The sequence below is a fragment of the Polypterus senegalus genome, chromosome 16 (genome assembly GCF_016835505.1).
Source record: "Polypterus senegalus isolate Bchr_013 chromosome 16, ASM1683550v1, whole genome shotgun sequence".
NCBI lineage: Eukaryota > Metazoa > Chordata > Cladistia > Polypteriformes > Polypteridae > Polypterus > Polypterus senegalus.
In genome coordinates, this window is record NC_053169.1 from 32,271,025 (window position 1) to 32,293,416 (window position 22,392).

A 22,392-nucleotide genomic window follows, 5' to 3' on the forward strand; every position below is an offset into this window, starting at 1 on the left:
TGTAAAAAGGTGTCACTGCGAAGATCAAAATCATGTAAATTAAACACAGTCATAGCGCTGATAAGGTGACGGATAGTCTCTCTCCTCTTTAGTCTGGAGGATGCAGTTTCCATGTGTTCCAAAAAGAATTTCAAATTCTGATTTGTCTGACCAGAGAACAGTTTTCCACTTTGCCTCAGTCCATTTTAAAATAGCTTTGCCTCAGAGAAGATGGCAGCATTTCTGGATCACGTTCACATATGGCTTCTTTGCATGACAGAGATTTAACCTGCATTTGTGCAAGGAATGGAAAACTGTATTCACAGACAATGATTTCTGGAAGTGTTCCTGAGCCCATGCAGCAGTTTCCACCAGAATCAGGCCTGTTTTTAATGCAGTGGCACTTGAGGGCCCGAAGATAGCAGGCATCCAATATTGATTTTTGGCCTTGTCCCTTGTGCACAGAGATTTCTCTGTAGATGATCAGATGTTCCAAATCTTCGCAATTATACATTGAGGAACATTATTCTGAAATTGTTCCACAATTTGTAGACACAGTTTTTTTTTTTGCAGATTGGTAAACCTCTGCCTATTTTTACTTCTGAGTGACTTTGCCTCTCTAAGATGCTCCTTTTATACCCAATGATGTTACTGAACTGTTGCCAATTAACTTAATTAGTTGCAATATGTTCCTCCAGCTATACCACTTACTTTTGAAGCCTTGTGTTGCCCCCATCCCAACTTTTTTGAGATGTGCTACCTGCCATAAAATTCAAAATGAGCTAATATTTTTCATTAAATAGTAAAATGTCTCACTTTCAACATTTGATGTTTTCTATGTTCTACTGTGAATGAAATATGGATTTACAAATCACTGCATTGTTTTTAATAGTATTTAACACAGCATCCCTTTTTTGGAACTGGGTTGTATATACAAAGGACAATTTTATCCAAGTAACTTACCAGTAAGAACACTGTTAAATATTTCTAAAAAGTAGAAGGTTAACTGACTAAATCTATTACTATGGGCAGATTTTCCAGGCAGAAGTAGTCTGTGCTGTCCAGCATCCCTACTTTACCACAAGGTTTTAATTATCTCACAAATATTGTAATTGTAGCAAAAGGGGAAAAGTGTACAACTGCCAGTTCATGCCTAACACAGATTAATGCAAGAACAATTTTAAGTCATTTCATTCTTCAAGCATGCCAATTAAAATAGTTTATGGTTTGTTTAATGGCATTTCCTGAAAAAAGAGGCATTAGATATTCAGCAGTTTTCATCTTTACCTCCCCTTTGCTGTTGAAGCCGAGGATCTCAAAGCTGATACTTGAGGTCCTGCCTGACTGAATTTCATGAAGATGTCTGAACAGATTAAGGCGTGCACGTCCCCGTCCATTATCCAATTCTCCCTGCGTCAGTACACCAAGAAGAGTTGACTTTCCAGAGTCAACATTGCCAAGAACGGCCACCCTCAAGTCTAAGAACTGAACAAAAAAATATGTATTATAAGCCTTAAATGTGCAAGCATATTTAAGATACCTAAAAAACTGATACTAAGTATATTATAAAATAGGAATATCCTCTCTCCTCCACCCACTTCATTTGCTTAGCAAATAACCAACTCAAATATAACATGCAAAAAAGGAACCTGGATTTAATAAACTTCTGAGAAACACTATTTACATTTAGGCACACCTGATCAGTATGGACTGGAAGTCAAGATTGCTTTTGCATTGATTACTATGCCAGAGGAGTGAAAGCTGACAACTTAACCAGAAAGATGACACTTTTCTTGTGCTCCATTACTATTTTCATTTATTCTGGTTAATTAACACTGACATCAGTTCAAACGTCCAACATAATACTTCTATTACTAAGTCCAAAAATTTGTACAAACTAGCTTACCTGCTGGTCATCTGGTACTTTTCGTACCAAAACCTCCGATATTTTTCTGGGTATATCTGAATCATAATCCACCTCCCTTTCTCGCAACACTGTGATGTCAGCACCAACTCTGAAAACCAACAAAAACAGAAATATACCAATAGATTGATCCAAAATAGAAAGACAGTGAACATTAAACATATAGAACAATAAAATTGAGCTGAGGAATTTAGCCTTGTATTTCCTGGAGATGAGGTATTTTCTCGTATTGAACACTTTTACAATTATACGCAGAAAAAGGACAATACTGAATAGCTGATGAAAGTTGAAAATTAAGTGATTGTGTGAATGACAGTACAAATCTTAGGAAGGAAATAAGGTAAGCAAACTCAATACAAGTCACTCAAAAGATAACACTTTCTCAGAAAGTGAGTAACATTCTGCACAGGTGATGACAATCAAACAGCTTAAAAAAAAGTTAGATAAAGGACTCTTCATTTTGCAACAGAGAGGGGCTTTGAAGGCAGCAACTGTATAAGAAGCACCTCTTAAATGAAGAGCACTGATTGACAGCTAATACAAAAGCAAAATACTTTAAAAACAGTATGTAGACCTTTTTATTGAATAATTACAATTAGAAATGAATACTGCCAAATTAATTCATGATTTTCCAAACTTGCACACAAAAATCAGGGTGAACAGGATGTAGCAATATTTGTAAGAGGCCATTAATTTTGATTCTTAATACAGTCAATACATTGACTTCTAGGGGTCCAAAAATCCATGATTGAAAGGACCCTAGTTAGTATGGACTTAAGTGGAAGGACAGACCTGGATAACAAGTGAAAGACAAGAAAGATCTAAAGTGCACTAGATTAATTTTGTAAGGAAAGCTAGCTCTTGCAGAGTACAGAAAACAATGGAAAAGACTGACAGACTCAGCCATCATTCACTTCTTCATATAGTCTCCTGGTTCCTTATACAACAGGAAAACAGCTGTCAAGAGTGTTCACAAAGTACTATTTAAAGCATTTTAATAAAAGTCCAGCCATACATAACCATAAATAACTGAACAATTTTATTTATTCTCTACTTTATGTAAGCTTGTAAATAGATACTACCTTGACCTCTCCACATAAATGATTAAGAGGCACTTTTATATACAGAGATGTTAAACTAATACACAAGTTTCTACAGAAGTCACATTATAAAGGACTGTGGTAGATCAGCACCTATCCCACAAATACAAGTACAAGCCAGGAATCAACACAAAGCACACCAAGGTCATTCAGGGATAGTGCAAATATTTCACTGTCACACAAGACATATCATCTATTACTGATAAGCTGATCACATTTATTTTTTTAGGACTGATGCTGATCACTGATACCATGTAACTGGATTGGCCCATATAGATTTTTTTATTTCTTTTAAAAAATGTTTTACTCTAAGCTCCTGTATAAAAAGACACCAAGAATCCTTGTGTTCTATATTAAAGTGTTAACTTTGTTATTTTTATAATTTAACTATAGACCACAGGTGTTACCGGTTTGTTTATTAACAAAACGAAACTCTGTAGACTTATTGTTCAGTACCATAAATATACCAAAATAAGCAAAAATCCCTTAAATACATACTTTAACTAATAAAATAAGTAGACAAAGTATTCAATCAATAACACTTATTTGAAACAAAGTTTAATTAAAAAAAATTTCACACATTGATTCAATTAATTGATATTGGCAGTTAAACACAGCTTAAATGTAAATATACATGTATTTAAGTTTTAATCTTTTTAATCATTAATTGCACTATTAATTTTTTGCTATTAAAATACACTTTTACAGTATTTATACAGATTTTTTGTGTCCCCACTACACATTCCTTATTCCTGAGATGTAATTAAAGTGGTAATCCATGTTTGTAATTATGTAGTACTAGATTCTTACCAAACCTTATACTGTATGACACACACACAAACAAATAATAAGCACAGCTCAAACTTTAAAACGTCCCAAATCTATCAAATGTTCATGAGGTGTTTATGAAGAAGATATAACATGCTTAAAAGGTTTACAAGATAAATTGACAAACTTTGCTGTTAACAAGTCTATTGTTTACTAAGCAAAAATTTCAAATTTGTCTTCATCTCTTCTTTTTTTAATTGAAAATGTTGGCTGCTGTACTTAACACCAGCTCACTCACAGTCCAAAACACAAATAAGCAGTGTTTATTTCAACTAAAGGACAAAATAAAAAGGCCTAAATTCATTAAAGTAGCCTTTTTTTGCTGTTGTCTGATTGCACAGGCCAACTCCTCCGATTCTTTTTTAATTTATTATTCTACTTTCTTTAAAAATAAAGGCTAATATATTTTTTTCTCTTTCTGATAGTCTGCATTACTGCTCTTTGTTTACAGGAAGTAAAAATTGTGTTGTCGTTCAACTACCGTAATACCTTGCATAAACGAGCAACTAAATTACCATAAAGCTTAGAAAAGAAGGTGCTTAAAAAGTTTTTTGGTGAACAACTTCCAGAAAGGCCAGTAAAATAAAGCACATCTTGCCAACATGCAGCTGATCACAGTTACAGTTTACTCACTTCTCAGCCATTCTGCGTAGAGTTTTAAGAGATGCTCGCATGTCATCTTCAGAAAGGCCTACAAGTAAGCCATTATCCTCCACACCAATTTGATAGATTGCCTCACCACGGCCCTCCTGAAGTCGCCACTTCATCTGCGTCACCAGATGCTCAAATCGATATTGTGTAGGGTTAACTAACTTCAGCTAAAATGCCAAAGAAGAGGAAGTCAAAAATTATTATGCAACACTGTTACATATGCAAATTTTATTATACAAGACAAGCATACACAGTGGGACTCATTTAATAGATAAAAACACTACACAACTAGCCTCAAAGAAATAAGCTTTAAAGAATTTTTGGAAACTGTGAAAAAATACATACAATTCTTTGATATTTCTTATGTGGCTCGATTTTACTTTACTTTCTTGTCCAAGGTATTACTAAGACCTTGACCAAGTCTCTATAATGTGATAGTACTGTGCAAAAAACAAATTTGATTATTGATGTTCATCATCCTACCTTCATTTAGACAACAAGAGTGATGCTGGTGTTCATAGACATTCTGTGTACCTTTTAGAAGTCTCTGGCTCTAGGAGTCAGGGATATCATGTGTGAATGCTATTCACACTGTAAAGTAATGGGATTTTCACATTTATACATCGGGATGTTCCCAGTAATTTTCCATATTCTACAGTATGTATGGAAAAGGGTAAAGTCAAAGTAATAAGTAAATGTATGGAGGAATGCTGATGAACTTAAACAAGTCTAGGTTATGCCAGAGTTGTAACAGAAGGCAAAAAACATGACAATTTACAAAGATTTGCTCTATTTGTAAAGCAAGTAAAATGAGTTTAGGGAAAGTAGTAAAACTGTTTACCTTGTACTCTATGTTTCCTTCTTCAGCCTATAAAACAAAAAACACACCATTTACTAGTATCGAATTGATTCAATTGGCAATTTAGGACACCTCTCTCGTAATCCCCTGTACGGACTGCAGGCATAAGCAGGTAAGAATCCCAATGAAAACATTTTCTGTTATCAAAAAGAGACATTTCTAAATGTCTTCATTTTATATTGTGCTATTCATATTAAATACAATAGTTTCCACTGCATCTGGGGAGGACACATTCTATGCCCCACTTATCCTCAGATAGTACCAAATCCTAAATATACACTTGATCCATGGGGGGTCACGTTCCTGGAAAGAAAAAAAAAACAAAAAAAAAACCCAGATATGGAAATCATGTGTGGATACTGAGGAACCATTAATTATATAGGAAAAATGGGGTTAGGTTCTAGGAGGATACTGGCTCGGAGAATGTTTGAACCCTGACAAGGAGGACTGGCGTTTTTTGTGGGTGAGGCGGGAGATTTGGGGGGTCAGGTGGACTCCCTCTTTTCTTGCCCCTCAAGACTTGGTAATGGTCATTCCACAGGTTCACCTACAGAAAACTTGTTACAACTTTTTCTTCCTCTATAGTCAAGTTCAATTGCCTTTTAGGACTCAACCAGAAGACATTAGTAGCTACATGAATACTTAACTTGTTATATATTTTGATTAATTAACTTGTGACAAAAGCCATATTACATTACTGTGCACCATGGTGTACTTGATGTCTTGTGTGCAGTCTGCTTGTGTGTCTTACACATCACTTGTGTTATCAGATGTAACTGCAATACCTCCAGATTTTGTAAAAGTGTAGCACAAAGTAATAAAATAGACTTGTCTGTGTAAAAATAGAACATGGTTTTGTTATGTCATTTTCTAGCCTGCTTAATCCAGACCAGGGTTTTGGTGGTGTGTGTTGGCTTGGGGGAAGGACTAATCCAGCAAGTATAGGGTGCAAGGCAATATCAAACCCTGGACAGTGTGCCAGAATATGGCTTTATAATATTTTCAAGTAGCCACTCCTTAAATGAAACTCACTCTTTACCTACAAAGTTCTATTAAGGTGAATTGTAGGTCTTAAAATTGAATTATTAGTGTAAATGCTTTTCTCATCATCACCATTGTTTTAGAATTGTCAGGTTTCAAACCTTCTAAGAGTCATGCCAAAGGTAAGTGCCAGGAACAAAGCCAACAAGCTTATGGATTATACCTCAACATTTAACCACTAGGGATCCACCTGCCCAAAGACATTCAGCTCCAAAATTGTGTCTCTTTACTTTGTTATTTTAACCATGCAAGACAAAACAAAGAAGAGTAAGGCTGAAGAGACTACAACTATATTTTACACTTGATATTTGGCCTTTCACCTTTGAAGGAAAGACAACCCTGAAGCCTCCTCTCTGTTGCAGAAGTTCACATTTGTATAGTCGCAATGCTCACAGTGGAAACTTTACTGTGGTTATCATTTTTGCTTCTTTTTTGGTGCGACAAACTTTCACCGAAATATGCAAGCCAGCTTATTTTTTGCATGCACAGAAAGAATATAGTTGGCTACACTGCTGACGGTTCTTAGGCAACACCATAAACAAAAACAAAATGTCATCACCCGAAGAACAACCTAAAGCCTATAATTTCATTGCTTTTTGCTAGGACATACTTAATTGCACTTTCACTTATTTATTCAAAAGAAAAGTGACAAGTATATATTTAAGCCGTTTAATGATTAGTTTTTATCTGCTAGACATCAACATCCCATACTGTATAGATGAAGGAAACAGGTTTGTTAAATCTGTTCCCAGCTAGTTTAAACAAACTCATTCTTACGGGTTTGCATGAGTCTTATGAGCAAAGTTTTGTATTTCCTGGCAAATTTGCTGCCGATGCTGAATTCATTACATAAATCCACAGGGTTCTCTGTTCTTTTAGTTTTGGCACAGTTTCCAGTATACATAATGTCAAAAAACAAGCATAAAATCAAATGGGTAAATGTAACAGCTGGTCAACAAACCCATCACAGGGAGAAACACGAAACAAATGCAAGACTAGATGCAAATTAGTTAAGTCTGGCATTAACCTTGTTCTACTGTTCACTGCAACATCACTAGATAGATAGATACTTTATTAATCCCAAGGGGAAATTCACATACTCCAGCAGCAGCATACTGATAAAGAACAATATTGTATTAAAGATTGATAACAATGAAGGTATAACAGACAGACAATAACTTTGAATAATGTTAACGTTTACCCCCCCCGGGAGGAACTGAAGAGTCGCATAGTGTGGGGGAGGAACGATCTCCTCAGTCTGTCAGTGGAGCAGGACAGTAACAGCAGTCTGTCGCTGAAGCTGCTCCTCTGTTTGGAGATGATACGGTTTATATAATGATAAGATGATACTAGTGTATATAACTTGGGTAGCTTTATAACTAAAACAGATCCAATGCTTGGCAAGACAACCAATAACTCCACTAATGCAAATTTGAGCTCTGGTAATAGTTCAGAAAAGGATGAGGTCAACTCATATTTTTAGGAAATATCGTGTTTATGCTGCCCATGAAAATCACTACATGAATATCAGCGTCAGCAGAATGGTGTACTCCAGAACAAATTTTCACCAAATGGGGAACACACAAAAGAACAGAGGATTCCTTCAGTCTTTCACAGCCAAAACAGGTACTGGCATGTGCCAGTCACAGCATAAAGTCATTATGGTTCAAAGTGTGTAGGTGGATCATGGAAAAAACTTAAATCACTATGTGCCTGGTGGTACAAGATTACAGGACCAACTGCAGCGGTTATTTATGCAGTATGAGTAGATATTCATTTTTTTTTTTTTAAGTTCAACAAGGTGTTTTTGTTCCTTCTCTGGTCTATAATTTTCTCAACTGAGACTTGAAGATTATCCAGTTTAGATAATCTATTTTCCTCCTGGTCTCATCAAACTGATCTGTGGCACACACTGGAGCAGTCAGCACCTAAGTGCTGTTCAACTGGGATGCTATCCTGGCAATGGACGTTTTGCACTGCAGGCAAAGATTATTCAGCAATACCAAGTAGAAGAGTTCTGGCACCGTGGGACGGGATGGTAGGTGACCATGAAATTCAAACTGCTGCAGCTGCAGTTTTAAAGAATTGTAAAAGCCCTGGATATGCTGAAGAAAACATCCCCCTCTACCAGCCTGAGGGCATCAGAGAATTCCACAGAAAGAGCAGAGCACTACTGCTGAGGATAAAGGGACTTGGTCTGTTCAGCTTGGTACGTTGCCATCATGACCCTCACCACGTCAAAAGACAAAAATATGTTATTCTCTTTAAAATGCATGGTATACTGCCAATCTAACAAAGCACTGGGTTTGCAGTCTGACACAGACATGTTCCGACTTACCTTTCCATGAAACACTTTCAAAGCAACTAAAGGCCCTTAAGTGTCAGAGGAGTTCACAATAGGCAAATTACCTTCTATTTTATATTCATGACACAAGTCTGTTACATCAGAAAGAAGCTTGTTACATAAGAAATAAAAAAGTGATGTAACGTGTGAAAGAATTCATTTAAAATGCAGCGAATCAGATGTGCAATCTCAAATTTCATTCAGCATCATAAATAAATAATTTTTTTAAGTGACCTTTTGTGCAACACCTCAAAGTACATTGCTCAAGTAACATGTTGAAAGAGAGCATATTATCTGCAGTTTGCATGTAAGCAAGAACTGGAAAATTTAAAAGCACATTGAGCCCAATCCATTCCTATTCTTTGCACCCATGGTTGCTATCAGATTCCAAGTTATATTTTTAGTGCTGCTGTCATGGGAAAATGGCTATCAAGTAACATTCTAATATAGCTCAACTGCCAAGTGGTACACTTTTCAGGCAACTACTGGAGTATCAAGCATTTTTTAGTCCTTTATTACTCCTTCAGGACAGGATTACTGCATTTCAAATATTTATTCCATCAAAAGAAAAACAAATCTAAGAATGTACACCTTGTATTTCTGTATATGGGGGATTCTATACATTAGATATTCATCTCAAAGGGACCTAACAATGATGTAACTCAAGCTACTAGATATAAATATATTCAATCATTAGTGAATTGTCTTTAATGTAACAATGCCCATCACCAAGACCAATGTGGAACTTGTTTTTCAGATTTTCGTGTTCTTTTGTGTGTTCCCCATTTGGTGAAAATTTGTTCTGCAGTACACCATTCCGCTGACGCCGATATTCATCTAAAGATTTTTGTGGGCAGTTTCTGAAAACACTTCTAAGAAATCAACAACAGCAATAAATCAAGAAAACTAAAAGCAGTCTAGAAAATCAAAAGGCAGTGTCTTAAGAATTAAACATACATAGAATAAGAAATAATGATGGCACTGAATAACAAATGCATCACTGTAGTCCAATCTACGAGATGGTCCTACTACTCCATGAAATTGAAGAATCTTATTTTCAACGGATATGTGCCTTTTGCAGCCATCTCAGTCTGTGGAATGTATGTCCAAACTGTCATGGGCTAATTATGACACTTTTACAGTATTTGTTTCAGATAAAATACATGATCTAGTATACCACAGACCTCAAGAACAAACATGGTTGAACCTTAGTAAAGTGAACACAGTGAATTAAAATTTACTAAAATAAGACTTATTTTGATTAAATAATTACTCGGGTAACACTGACCATGTGCATCCTTGATCCAATCTGTATAAATATTTTGCAAAGAAAATCAAAAGAATACTTGAAGATATAGATAAATTGTTCAATGGACTCTTGCATTTTTCCAGAGTCACTAAAAACTGCAGTAGTTAGGCCACTACTTAAGAACAATAATCTTTATAATTCAGTCTCAGGCAATTTTAGACCTGTGTCTAACGTACCTTTTTTTGAATAAAGTTCCTAGAAAAAGTAGGGTTTTTTTGGAAAAACTACATGACTGAATTCAAACATCTTTTCCAGTTAAGTATTATTTAAGAATTAGACCAAACTGTATCATGGAAAGTGCATTTGTTAAATTAGTTAATGACTTGTGGCACAATGCTAATGTAAAATGCACATCAGTTCTTATTTTATTACACCCGAGTACAGCACTCTAACGAACCGCCCTAACCAGTAGGTGAGCATTTCTAACAGTACCTTGAGTTGGTTTCACTCTTACAGAACAGGAATACAATTCTTTGTCGCTTGTTGTGAGTTTACATCAGAGACTCAAGATATTGTGTAAGGTGTGCTGCAGGGATCTTTTTAGGTATATTATTTTCAATCTACATACTCCCAGTAGGCCTGATCTTTGTTGTCAAACTAAGTGATACAACACAGCTATATAGACAACACACAAGTGGTCCACAAAACTAGTCAATAATAGACTTTCAATTTCTCTAATATATTTTTAAAAGGAGTTAATGCTTAAGATAAAAAAAAAAAAAGTTGAAGTGGTAAAATTAAACACCAAGTAATAAAACAACTTTTAACTGCCACAAGAAAAAGAATTTTCTATTTCAGACAGTATATTGCACATTAAATGCACTGAACAAAATTTGAGAATGCTTTACTTTCTGTGACTTAAAGGGTTACCCATCCTCTGCAGTGTTTCTCTGCCAAGGTTCTGGAAGTCCCTAGTGGCTTAAAGTTTTTATTCATTATTAAGTACTCTGTCCTGCTTGTAATTACTGCATAGTTGTTGTAGGACAGTTTCATTTATACCCTTTATCTGCTTTCATCTGTCAATTAGAAAGACTCCTTAGAGGAGGTTTTCATAAAAACAAAAAACACAAGAAGATAGAAGGAAGAAAGATTATAAAATGGTAGTGAATGCTAATGCCCTGCAGCTATAATATTACAGTGTCATTGGCCATCTGTGGGTGTTTACCGAAACAAACCACCATAATCAAGATAAGGAAAACATTTACAGGTATAAACAATACTCAAATATTTTTACATTTCTATAAAACACAGTAGTAGAGGCACTGTAGAGTACAGTGAAATTGTTACTTGATGTTTGATCACATGCTACCCATTGCCACTGTCTAGTGTACACCCTGTTGGAAGTTATAGGTTTTAATAAGACCAGAAACTGAGAAATAACCATGTGTTTAATCAACAGATGCAGATTATGATGTTCGGCAAATGTAAATTGACCTGGGATGTGCAAGTGTTGTTGAGTGCTCATAACAGACTATTCTGTAATAGACTGGTTTAGTTCCTTTCTTGCACCATATGCTGTTGGCATAGGCTATAGTTCACTGTGACACTATAATCATACAAGTTAATAAATAAACATTAAATGGGTAGATGGATGTTAAATTTAAACAAATACACTTTGTCAACTTTGTTCTTCTCATTTTATCACTCATGCAACTTTATTCAAATCAATCAGGCCAGTAAGTAAAACACAACCACAATAAAATACATGACAATTTAGAGACCAGGACATGACAATCAAGTAAGACTGTTTTGGATTTTAAAAATGATGTCCTGTTAATTTTTTTGTGTTATTTCATTTCAAAAGATCACTATCTGCAGGAAATGATGTATGATCAGTACAATACTCGGTTATTCTGCAAGGCTGGTTTTTAGATACAGTTGTTAGTGCTGCTACCTCACAGCTCCACAGCCCTAGTCTCAGTTCCATGTTTGCTAATCACTACTTTACCCTGGAGTACCCATGTTTAACTCCTGCACCTTAACTGACAGCTGTAAAATTAACACATCTTATTTATAAATAAGGGAGGATTTCTTAGTGTGCATCTGACTTGGCAACAAGTCCAGGGCTAGCTGTAGCCTTGCACTACATGCTGCAAGGACTGCCTCTGGTCCTGTTATCCTGAACTGGACCGAGCAGGATAAAAAAAAAAAAATGGATGTTTAAAATCAATAAAGCTGAGAAACTAGCAACTTTAAGCCGTAGCTCCATTTGTGCAACAAACATTTAAACACAATGCACAGAATTGCATTTATAAAGCAGCACAGGAGAGGGTAAGTAGTAGAAATAAATATCAGCTCAGTACTAACACAATTTCCAAGAAGACAAAGATAAACTATTCATGAACTTGAACTTTCTATTTATTTATTTAATCTTCAGTGCCTTTCAATATGGTAGCAGAGATAAGGTTACTACCAACCTCCTATAAACAAGAAAACAGAAGTTAGTATTTACATACGAGATTGTATGGTTTAATTAGGCAATACAAACATTTAAACTGCACACTGTTAATACAAAACAAATATACTTGTAAAAGTTTTTTGCAGATGTAAAAATATAATACAATTTACTCTAAATTGGAAATAAGAAACTGTTATAGTTAATAACATTTGATAATAGTTGATTAATATTATCAAATGTCACACACATATAATGTCAAACATTTCCAGCAACACTGGGCATTTAAGAATGCCTTCCAGTGAGCACAAAGGTAACATGGAGCAGACTCTTCAAACTAACACTTAGAATTTCAAGTTGTTACTTTTGATCAGTTACCAACATCAATAATTCAGTCACCCCAGTTAAATTTTGATCAAACCCTGCACTTAATATTGGGACACAAAGGTCAGCTATGGTCTACAGAATCACAGCCTGACAAAATGCAGTAAAATTTTAACATACGCACTTTTCAACAATGCCTTTCCGTTGCCTACTGTGTCATGTGGCTCAAATGTATGAAGTGCAAGTATCACCATTGCCATAGGCACCGTCTTTCCCACTTCACCCATAAAAGAGTACTATTCTTTTAAAAAGTTTCCACAGACCTTTTGGATGCCTAATGCAAATCTCATACAGATATTTAGTTTTTAAGAGAATATCCTGCTCTACAGTTTCACATATTCTCTCTTTTTTTTTAGAAAAGGAGGTTACTATACTGTGAATGAAATTGCAATGCCTTAAAAAATTAAACATCATCATTAGTCTGGAAGGCATATGTAAATATTCCCAGTAACTTTATAGTACATTTGTTTTGACTGTTCCTGCTTGTTAAAGACGTTTTGCTTACAAGTCGTGATAATTAACTAAGACAACCCACTAATCTTTCCACTAAGGCTGTTCACCCTTCAGGCAATGTTTTAAATACTATAAGGGGGTGAAAAAAAAAAAATAAACCAGGAGAGCACAAGTGATTCAGATATTGCAAAAGATGCATCTTCGATGAGACATCTAAGGTAATAACAAAAACCAGACGATCTTAAAAAAGGAAAAAAATAAAGAGCCAGCATCAGCAAATGTAAGAGTTTCACCCACCATCATTTGCTTCAAGTCTCATCACCCCCACCTTCACCACAGAGCACCTAATTCTTCAATGTTAACATCTGATGCTCAAATTATTTCAGTGTTGTTTCTCTTCACCACATCTTAATGTTTTAAAAGACATTTCATATGAGAACAGATCTTTAGTACAATAATCTAATAAGCTGAATGAACAAACCAGATAAGTATGCAATAACCAGCTTATCTGTCATGGTACTTGCTTGTGGGATTGTGGGATAACTTGCATACTATATACAGTACTATGGTGTTCCAGGCCAGTCCTACAGGCTGTATTTCCAAAGTCATCCATGAGAGGAAGCATTTCTTTTGTCACTCTGCCTTTACCATTAAACTTAAAGGACAGCACAAAGGAGTCACCTCTCAACTTTCATGTATATTAAAACACAGGAAACTCATCCTGAGCATACAACTGCTTTTAAAATATATTTTGATATGACATGAGAAAAGTGGTATTAAGTAAATGACTGAATATACTGTATGACTGTCTACTTGGCATCCTCTCCTACATGGTTAATTGGCGATAGTTTAAATAATTAACTAATAAACCCATATTTTATTGGATTGGTTTACCGGTCTGTTTAAACAAACATATATCTTTATGTGTACTCATTTTGCAATTAGTAATTTGTGAAGTTTGTATTTTTTTTTTGTTCTTTATTTCACCTTATACAATTTCTTGTATTAGGAATTTGTTAGTTTTGGCATACCCCTTGGGGTCAGAGCGCAAGGTCAGCCATTGTACAGCGTCCCTGGAGCAATTACAAGTTAAGGGCCTGCAGAGTGGGATCTCTTTTTGGCAGTAACAGGGATTCGAACCGGCAACTTTCTGGATACCAGCGCAGATCCTTAGCCTCAGAGCCACCACTCTGCCCTAAATTTTAATTTTAACTGAGAACGTGTCACAGCACTCTAAGCTTGTACTGTTATACTGTTACTGTTACTGTTATAAAAAAACAAACTGAATTGAATCCTACCCATAAGAACGGCATTTAGCCCATCAAAAAAAACTTTCAACTTCCCATTATTAAAGTCACAGATTCAAGGTGAACTTGAAACCAGACGAATGCAGGGTGATTAATGATAGCTCAGCATACACCTCACAAGAACCACCCGTTTAATCATTCTCCCCAATAATGTATAAAAGATGGTTGAGGAAATGTGAGCGAATAGATAAACAGCTATTAAGACAAGTTACTGCTAAACTTTTATTAATAAGGTTGCCGATTTGCTCACCACCAGTAACAAGCTGGGTGCCGTAACGTATGCCATTTCATCTGCCACCACTCCAAAACTTATTTATAATAACTTTTTTTTTTTTTTTTAAATAAAATGAGTTTGCTTTTGTACTGCGCTATACATACTTTAACTATTTGATGGTGTTCAAAGTTTTTTCCTCCTCAACATCTCTATTTTTATTCAAATTATGGTCACACATCTAAAACAAATAATTCTTTACATGTATATAGCACTTTTCTTATATAATAAACGCATGATTAAAAAAAAATGTTTCCAATTGACCAATTTCTTTAGTCTTGTTCCCCTTTCTTAATATTTTACACCAATGTTTATGAACTAAACCACATGTTAAGAAAATGCCGCAAAGAAAACCAGGGAGCTCTTCATTTATTTTTCAGCCTAGAGTTACAAGGCTTTCACTGTTTATTAGGTGCAAAGTGACCTTCACAGAAATAGGTCACACGCTCAACTTAGTCAATGTAGAAACATGCAACCCAGTCAGACTGGCACTGCTCCCACCCCCTACATTTCTCTTTATTTACAAACACAGCTGTAACTCTTAGTAGCCAAGAGTTTCCTTTGGCTCATTAAACTCTCTACCTAAATGTGAAGTTACAGGTTTATTGGGTCATTTTTGTGTCATGCAGAGTACAGTGCAGTTTTTACTTGTATGTGTTAACTTCCAACATGCACTAACTCTCCTTATCAATTCAAAGGTGATCTAACAGCAAAACAAGTATCACGTATTATCTTTATATCCTAATTTGAAGGAAATGTAACCATGTAAAGATATAATTTGTTGTAAGTGCCAACTCCCATTAGGATATGAGACTGCATTCATGAATAATGGTGCTATATAATGTATATATTAGCACTGCAAATATCTGAATATAGAGACAGGCAAATATATCTCAAACTACAGACAAGACAGGGTACAGTACACAAAAAGGGTGCAGTGCAGTGTAATGGCTACATCTCTAAATGGGATGTCATACAACTGTAAAGTGAATCACCACCATTGTGGGCAGTTAGAGGAAACCATAAAAATAAAAAACACTTTATACAGTATAGTTGCAGTGCTCAAGTGCAAAAACACATGTACTGATGCTTAATTTTTTTTCAGATAAAGTGTTAGATAAAAACAAATACTGGATTCTTTCCAATCACTGAATACAGTACATTATAGCAAGAGAAAAAGTAAAAAGTTTTGAGAAAAAAAAAAACCTGATTATTCAGTCTCACCAATCGTATCCATTTAAACCCTCCAATAATATCATCATTTAGTAGAGTTTTGAATGCTCCTGAAGTCCTACTGTCTACCACAATATGTGGTAACTTATTGTTCAAACCCCTCAGTCCTGGAATCAGTCTAGTCGCTCTTCTCTGAACTTTTTCTACTGCTGCAATGTCATCATTGTAGACTGCGGACAAAAACTGCAAACAGTACTCCAGGTTCAACCTCACCAGTGAATTAGAAGGCTTAAGCGTAACTTCTTTTGAATTGTATTACAAAAAATATGCTATATAACTTAACTTTTCATTAACCTTCTTAATAGCTTCTGAACACTACATGAAATTTAATAGTGACGTGTCCACTGTGATTCCCAAGTCCTTCACATAAGTAGTGCTTTCAATTTTCAGATCTTCCACTGTGTATTCAAATCTAACATTTCTACTTCCTGCATGTAATAGTAGGTCATTTACTAACCGACATAGTCCTGAACAGGGTTGCCAAGGTCTGCTGAAGCCTATCCCAGCTAGAACAGGGCACAAGGCCGGGACAGATCCTGGACAGGGCGCCAGTCCATCACATGGTGAATGTGTACACACACACACGCCAAACCACACACTAAGGTCAATTTAGGATCTGCAGTTCACCTAACCTGCATGTCCTTGGACTGTGGAAGGAAACGGAGACACAGGGAGTTCATGCAAACTCCTATGTGTAACACTTTGCATTTATTTACACTAAATTTAACCTGCCCAAGCCTTGCTGTCAAAGTCACTCTGTACTGATTGAATGGATTCTAGATTATCTGCCAATCCACCAAGCTTTGTGTAATTTGCAAACTTAAACCTGCTTGTTGTTTAAATTCCTATCCTGATCATTTAAGTATATTAAAAATGTAAGTGGCCTCAGCACTGACTCCAAACATCATCCAAGTATGATAAGGTGCCCCACCCCATAACTATCCGTTTGCTGCATTTTAGCCAAATCTACACCCATCAAGACCCTTAAATCCTACTTCTTTTGGTTTGATGCCCAATTTCTCATGAGGGACCTTATCAAATGCTTCCTGAAAAATCAAGGTAAATATCATATCCTGTTGTTGATTCCACAGTCGTGGGGAGCTGAAGCATCATGACAGCACTGGAAAAGCAAACAGTCTACGTGGACAGATGGATAGAAAGATCTGTATCCCAAGAGGGAAATTTGGCTTTGTACAGAAGCTTGTTATATATAAAAGTTTATTTGTATATCATTTATTTATAAATATGTATTATATACACACACACCAGAATGGCTAAACAGAAGAACACTTCTGACTTGGCAGTTACAGCCACAGTGAGACATTTAACTCACCGGACTAATTTAGTCACTAAACCCACACCATTACAAGGAAAACGAGCAACATATAACACTGAAGCATCCCAGCTAGCACAGGGCACAAGGCTGGAACAAATCCTGGACATTTATTTACACTAAATTTAACCTGCCCAAGCCTTGCTGTCAAAGTCACTCTACTGATTGAATGGATTCTAGATTATCTGCAAGAAATTAGATTATTATAGCAAGAAATATTGAACTTGGGTACAAGCGCCAACCAAGAAGCTAGCTGCCTGCTCTTCGGATTTCAACAATAGCGTTGTTCTCAGTACTGTGAAAAACACTGCCAAAAGTAAAAACAAAGATTATTCTGAATATAAGATAAGCAATGCTGTAGCAACAAACAAAACAGTATTACAAACCTAACAGTATTGTGCTAAAAACTTTGTTTAATAGTGTACCCTTTCTTAGAGCACTGGTTTGGGTAAAACATGCGACCGAGGACTGGAGTTAAGCTGTCGAAGGGCGCTATACAAAAATACATTGAGTTGGTGTACAACAACCTGCCTCCTAGCCGACTCATCACTACTCAATATTCCTGATGACACCGTTCTTTACTTAATTATGAAAACTGTTCTTCTTGCTACAATAAATAACTATTATAAATGATAAATATTCCCGATTACATCAATTAGGGTTTCCACCGGAGAATCAACTTCCCAAGAGGCCCAGTCTCCGACTAGAGGTAAACGCTTTAAAAGGGGCCCCCACTTCGATAAGCTGTTAAGCGAGACATGTAACCTCTACTTCACTCCACCGGCTACCCGAGATAAACGAACAGAACACCGCGGAAGTGCATACCGGATGGTGGGCTTAGGGGGCGGGGGGTGTTTGGCGATTACGTCCTCAAACATGTCGGGACATGACACAAACACATCTCCATAAACATGAGCGGTCACAAACAAACAAACAAACATACCCCCATATACACAAGCAATAGTATACTGTTAAAAGTGTGGCGCTATAGGCGCCTTTTCTTACCTCGGGAGGTAGATATGGCGGGTTCTTGTTAGATTTGGTGTTTCGCGTTGCTCGATTCTTCGCCTTTTTGCCGTTTTTGGAGCCCGTTTTTTTGGACAGCAACCCAAGGCCGTTAACCGAGCCTGGTCCGAGCATAGGTGCCGCCGACATGAGACCGGCACCTGATCCAAACAGTTCGGCCACCCTCGGGTCCATCCCTTAGTGGATTTGGTTTTGTAATTAGTTCCCGTTTTTTCAACGTAACAGAAATGGGGCAGCGGGCCATTCACGCCGACCCGCCTCGGGTAGCCGACACACAAGAAGATGTTAAAAAATCATCATTTACAAACACGCACACACCAAATAAAATACCTCTACGAATGCATAATAACAAGAGAAGCTCTACTATGGCTGAACAGCTCGGAACTCAACAGACACGTCAGTAAGCTTAATATTTCAGAAAAGGTCAGTAATAGGACGGCAACTATGAACAGAGTGGGCTGGATGACGTCGTACATTGGTCTAAGGAGATGTCAATCACGTTCAAAACACGATGAAATAAGGTACCGCGTGAAATGGCACCACCCTTTCTAACTTAAAATCTCAAGTGTCCGGGAAATTATTTTGAATAAATTACCTAACACCGCCCATTTTCTGTCAAAAATGTAATTCGACAAATTTACATAGTAAAACCACCCCTATTCTTCCAAACAACCCTTTAATTTTGTTTGCACCGCTTCAGCTCTATCAAGTATGACTAAACTAAATTAAAATGACCATTTTATTTTAAGTCACGATGTATATACCCACCATCACTGTGTATTTCAAATGTACCAGAATATATCTAAAAATGATCTGGGTCACTAGGTTATTAGGCAACCGGATGAGTCGAACTATCTGACGATAAACCATTCTTTGTGTTAACGTGTTATACCTCCAGTGTATGTTTATGAGGCTGAAGGGTCTGTCTGCGACCTTCAGAAACATGCACATTTCTATTAAGTTGTAACACCGTTATTTATATCCGACTGCTGAATAAAAGATTTCCAGCTGTCATAGATATCCCACCAGACGTAAGGTGCAAGTGAGGAACAATCATTGTACAGGGCGCTAGTCGAGATATGAAATGCATCATTTTTTCATCGTATAATAATTTATAATATTTTTTACTCGAATTGAGTACATATACCTTAATGGAAATTAATTAATGAATGCAACCAAAAGGCAGCAAACGTAAAAATAAATTTGAGTGGGCGTGTTTGTCTGGCGGGGCGTGATGTTCAGTGGGCGTGTCAATTAGTCCACTGCGCGCAGACTCTGGCTTGAGTCTGCTTACTGTAAAAATGCTTAATGTGCCCCCGCCCATTCCCTTTGTATTATATTCTCCGATGTCCATTTTTGTCGTGAATCTAATCATTTCATAAACCAGTTTACCTTATTCTTAAACCAGTTTGCATTATTATTAAACAAGAAGGACCTATCGATGTCACAAACATATTCTCAATTGCAGAGTCGAAAATTAACCTAACATGTACATGTGATATAATCAATTTAGTGTATGGGAGTGGTCACTGGTGGTCAACTGGGGACCTAATCCAGGTCTTCCAAAATCCTCAAAGGCATTTATAAAATAAATCCAACTGAATTCTTTCAGCTTCAGGGTGAATCATAGCAGAATAAGACAAGTGGAAATTAAGGGAAAGTGCATTTACAGTAGGTCCGAAGCCAGGACGCGCTTGATTAGTCTGAGAGTTGTGGAAATCTGGCAGAAACTACTGAGACATGTAGCTGAAGCAGAAACCTTGACCACCTTTATGAATGACTGGAAGAGATATTGGAACAGCTTAGATATTAGCTAAACAAACAAGCTTGATGGACTAAATGGTCTCTTCTTATTTGACATTTTTTATGTTCTTATGTAAATGGAGTCCCGTCCAAGTATGGTTTTTAATATCTGCCATATGTTCTGCCTCCCTGTGATTTTTTACTGGAACATGCTCTTCTTGTTTAATTGTTTAGTTGAGCCAGGCCTTTCTATCTGAAGCTGCTTTTTTGAGTTCCTTCAAGGTCATATGCATAGTCTCAGTAATGCTATCTAGTCATCTTAGTCTCTGTCGTCCTCTTCTCCTTTTGCCTTCAATTTTCCTCAACAGAAGATTCTTCTCTAAGGAATCCTGTCTTTGCATTAAGTGGCCAAAACATGTGAGCTTTTCCTTCCAATGAGAAGACAGGTTGTATTTCTTCAAGTATGGATTTATTGGATTTTCTTGCTGTTCAACGAACTCTCAGCCATCTTCTCCATTATTAAAGTTCAAAAGGATTTTTTGTTTTTTTGCATTCAGCTTTAATAATATTACAACTATCACAGCCATGCATTACTACTGGAAACACCATAGCTTTAACATCAGTGTCTTTAGCGTCTTGTTTAAGGACGCCTTAGCTGTCCTTCCCAGAAGAAGGTGTCATTTAATGTCATGGCTGCCGTCTCCATCTATAGAAATACTGGATCCAAGGAAAAAAACTCTGTAACTTCTTCTTTCTCTTCATCTACCAGCAAAGAATTGACAGGGCTGGTTGACATAACCTTAGTTTTCTTGATGTTGAGCAGCAAGCCAGCTATTGCACATACATCTTTCTCTCTCATCAAAGTTCTCTTCAAGTCCTCCTCGCTTTCAGCCATTAAAGTAGTGTCATTCACATATCTAAGGTTTTTGATATTTCTTCCACCATGATATACTCAGCACATATGAACTAAATAAATAGGGTGACACTATACAACATTCCCATACTCTTTTCCTTATCTTTAACCACTTTGTTGTTCCTTGTTTGGTTCTAGATCATGCAGTTTGGAAAGTTAGTGTTCTGATAACATAAAATTTGATTTCCAGTTTATATGATTCGATATGGCAAAGATAAACCACATATACGTAGAAAACTAGGCAGTGTTTTAATCATGTTGTACTGTGCAGTTTATGTATCATCTTTTGTTGTGAGAAATAAAAATGGGGTTCTTTATAAAATAATCTAAAGTATTGTTTAAATAGACCATCAATCCGTCCATCCATCTGTTCCTCTTGTCCAGTTTGGGGGTCCCATGAATTTGAAGTAGTGTCCGTTTTTACTTGACCATCCAGTAATTACTCAGGCTACAAATAAGTGCAAAAAGAAAACGAATCAATCCTTTGAATACAAAACTTTAGCCTGTAACTTGACCTGTGGGATATTTGCAAGAAATTATATTAAAACAAACATTCATGGGTAAATGTCACCATCTAGTGGATAAATGAATGTATTATTACCCAAACGGACTGAGTCCAGGCACGTATCTGTCTGATGAAACAAGGCCTCTGCTCTCTGTAACACTGCACGGGAAATTAAATGGGCGGGTAGTCTAGCGTTTACGTAATGAAACTGAAACCGTATTGTTCGTACATCAAAAAGAAAAGAAACATATTAGCATGATTAATGATTGTGGGATATGACAAACGTTTGCTGTATCTAGACATTTCTGGCTTTTCCTTTTCTCTCATTTATTTAAAAGATAAAATGGAACATTAATGAATATTTACAGCTGCAGAACAGAAATCTAACATATTATAAATAATAATAATAATTATTTTGACATCAATATTTTGACATCAAATTGGCAGATGCATCTGCTTATGTTTCTTGATAAGGCACAATGGGGTGAGAGGATTAGGTAGCGCAGTAAATAGCATTACCGCCTCTCAAGTGCAGCTAGATGGATGAGGTCTCCAGGACTCTAAAAATATCCAAACCTAATTATGTCATATCATCTACTGTTAAACCGTACTTCTAATTTTTTTATTATTATGCTGTCTTAAGGAATTGTTCTGTTCTGTGTATTTTATTGTATTGACCCCCTACTTTTGACACCCACTGCACGCCCAACCTACCTGGAAAGGGGTCTCTCTTTGAACTGCCTTTCCCGAGGTTTCTTCCATTTTTCCCTACAAGGTTCTTATTGGGAGTTTTT

General features: G+C 36.4%; 1 protein-coding gene across 1 annotated transcript; it reads right to left on the reverse strand.

Annotated features, from left to right (window-relative positions):
* Window positions 1–1,161: 1,161 nt before the first annotated feature.
* Window positions 1,162–18,861, reverse strand: LOC120516619 (GTP-binding protein 2-like). Its single transcript, XM_039738409.1, has 5 exons — window positions 18,417–18,861; window positions 5,324–5,350; window positions 4,465–4,649; window positions 1,886–1,994; window positions 1,162–1,464 (listed from the first exon to the last, which is right to left on the reverse strand). The coding sequence occupies exons 1-5, from the start codon at window positions 18,609–18,611 to the stop codon at window positions 1,177–1,179; spliced, it is 804 nt and encodes a 267-aa protein (XP_039594343.1). The 5' UTR covers window positions 18,612–18,861; the 3' UTR covers window positions 1,162–1,176.
* Window positions 18,862–22,392: the final 3,531 nt, after the last annotated feature.

Bases quoted from the DNA above. Each gene is read 5' to 3' on its own strand.
- LOC120516619 (XM_039738409.1), bottom strand. From the start codon at position 18,611: ATGGACCCGAGGGTGGCCGAACTGTTTGGATCAGGTGCCGGTCTCATG. The intron at 5,351-18,416 runs GTAAGAAAAGGC...TTTGTTTTATAG, and splicing joins CGCCATATCTACCTCCCGAG to GCTGAAGAAGGAAACATAGA. The intron at 1,465-1,885 runs GTAAGCTAGTTT...TTTTTTGTTCAG, and splicing joins AAGTACCAGATGACCAGCAG to TTCTTAGACTTGAGGGTGGC.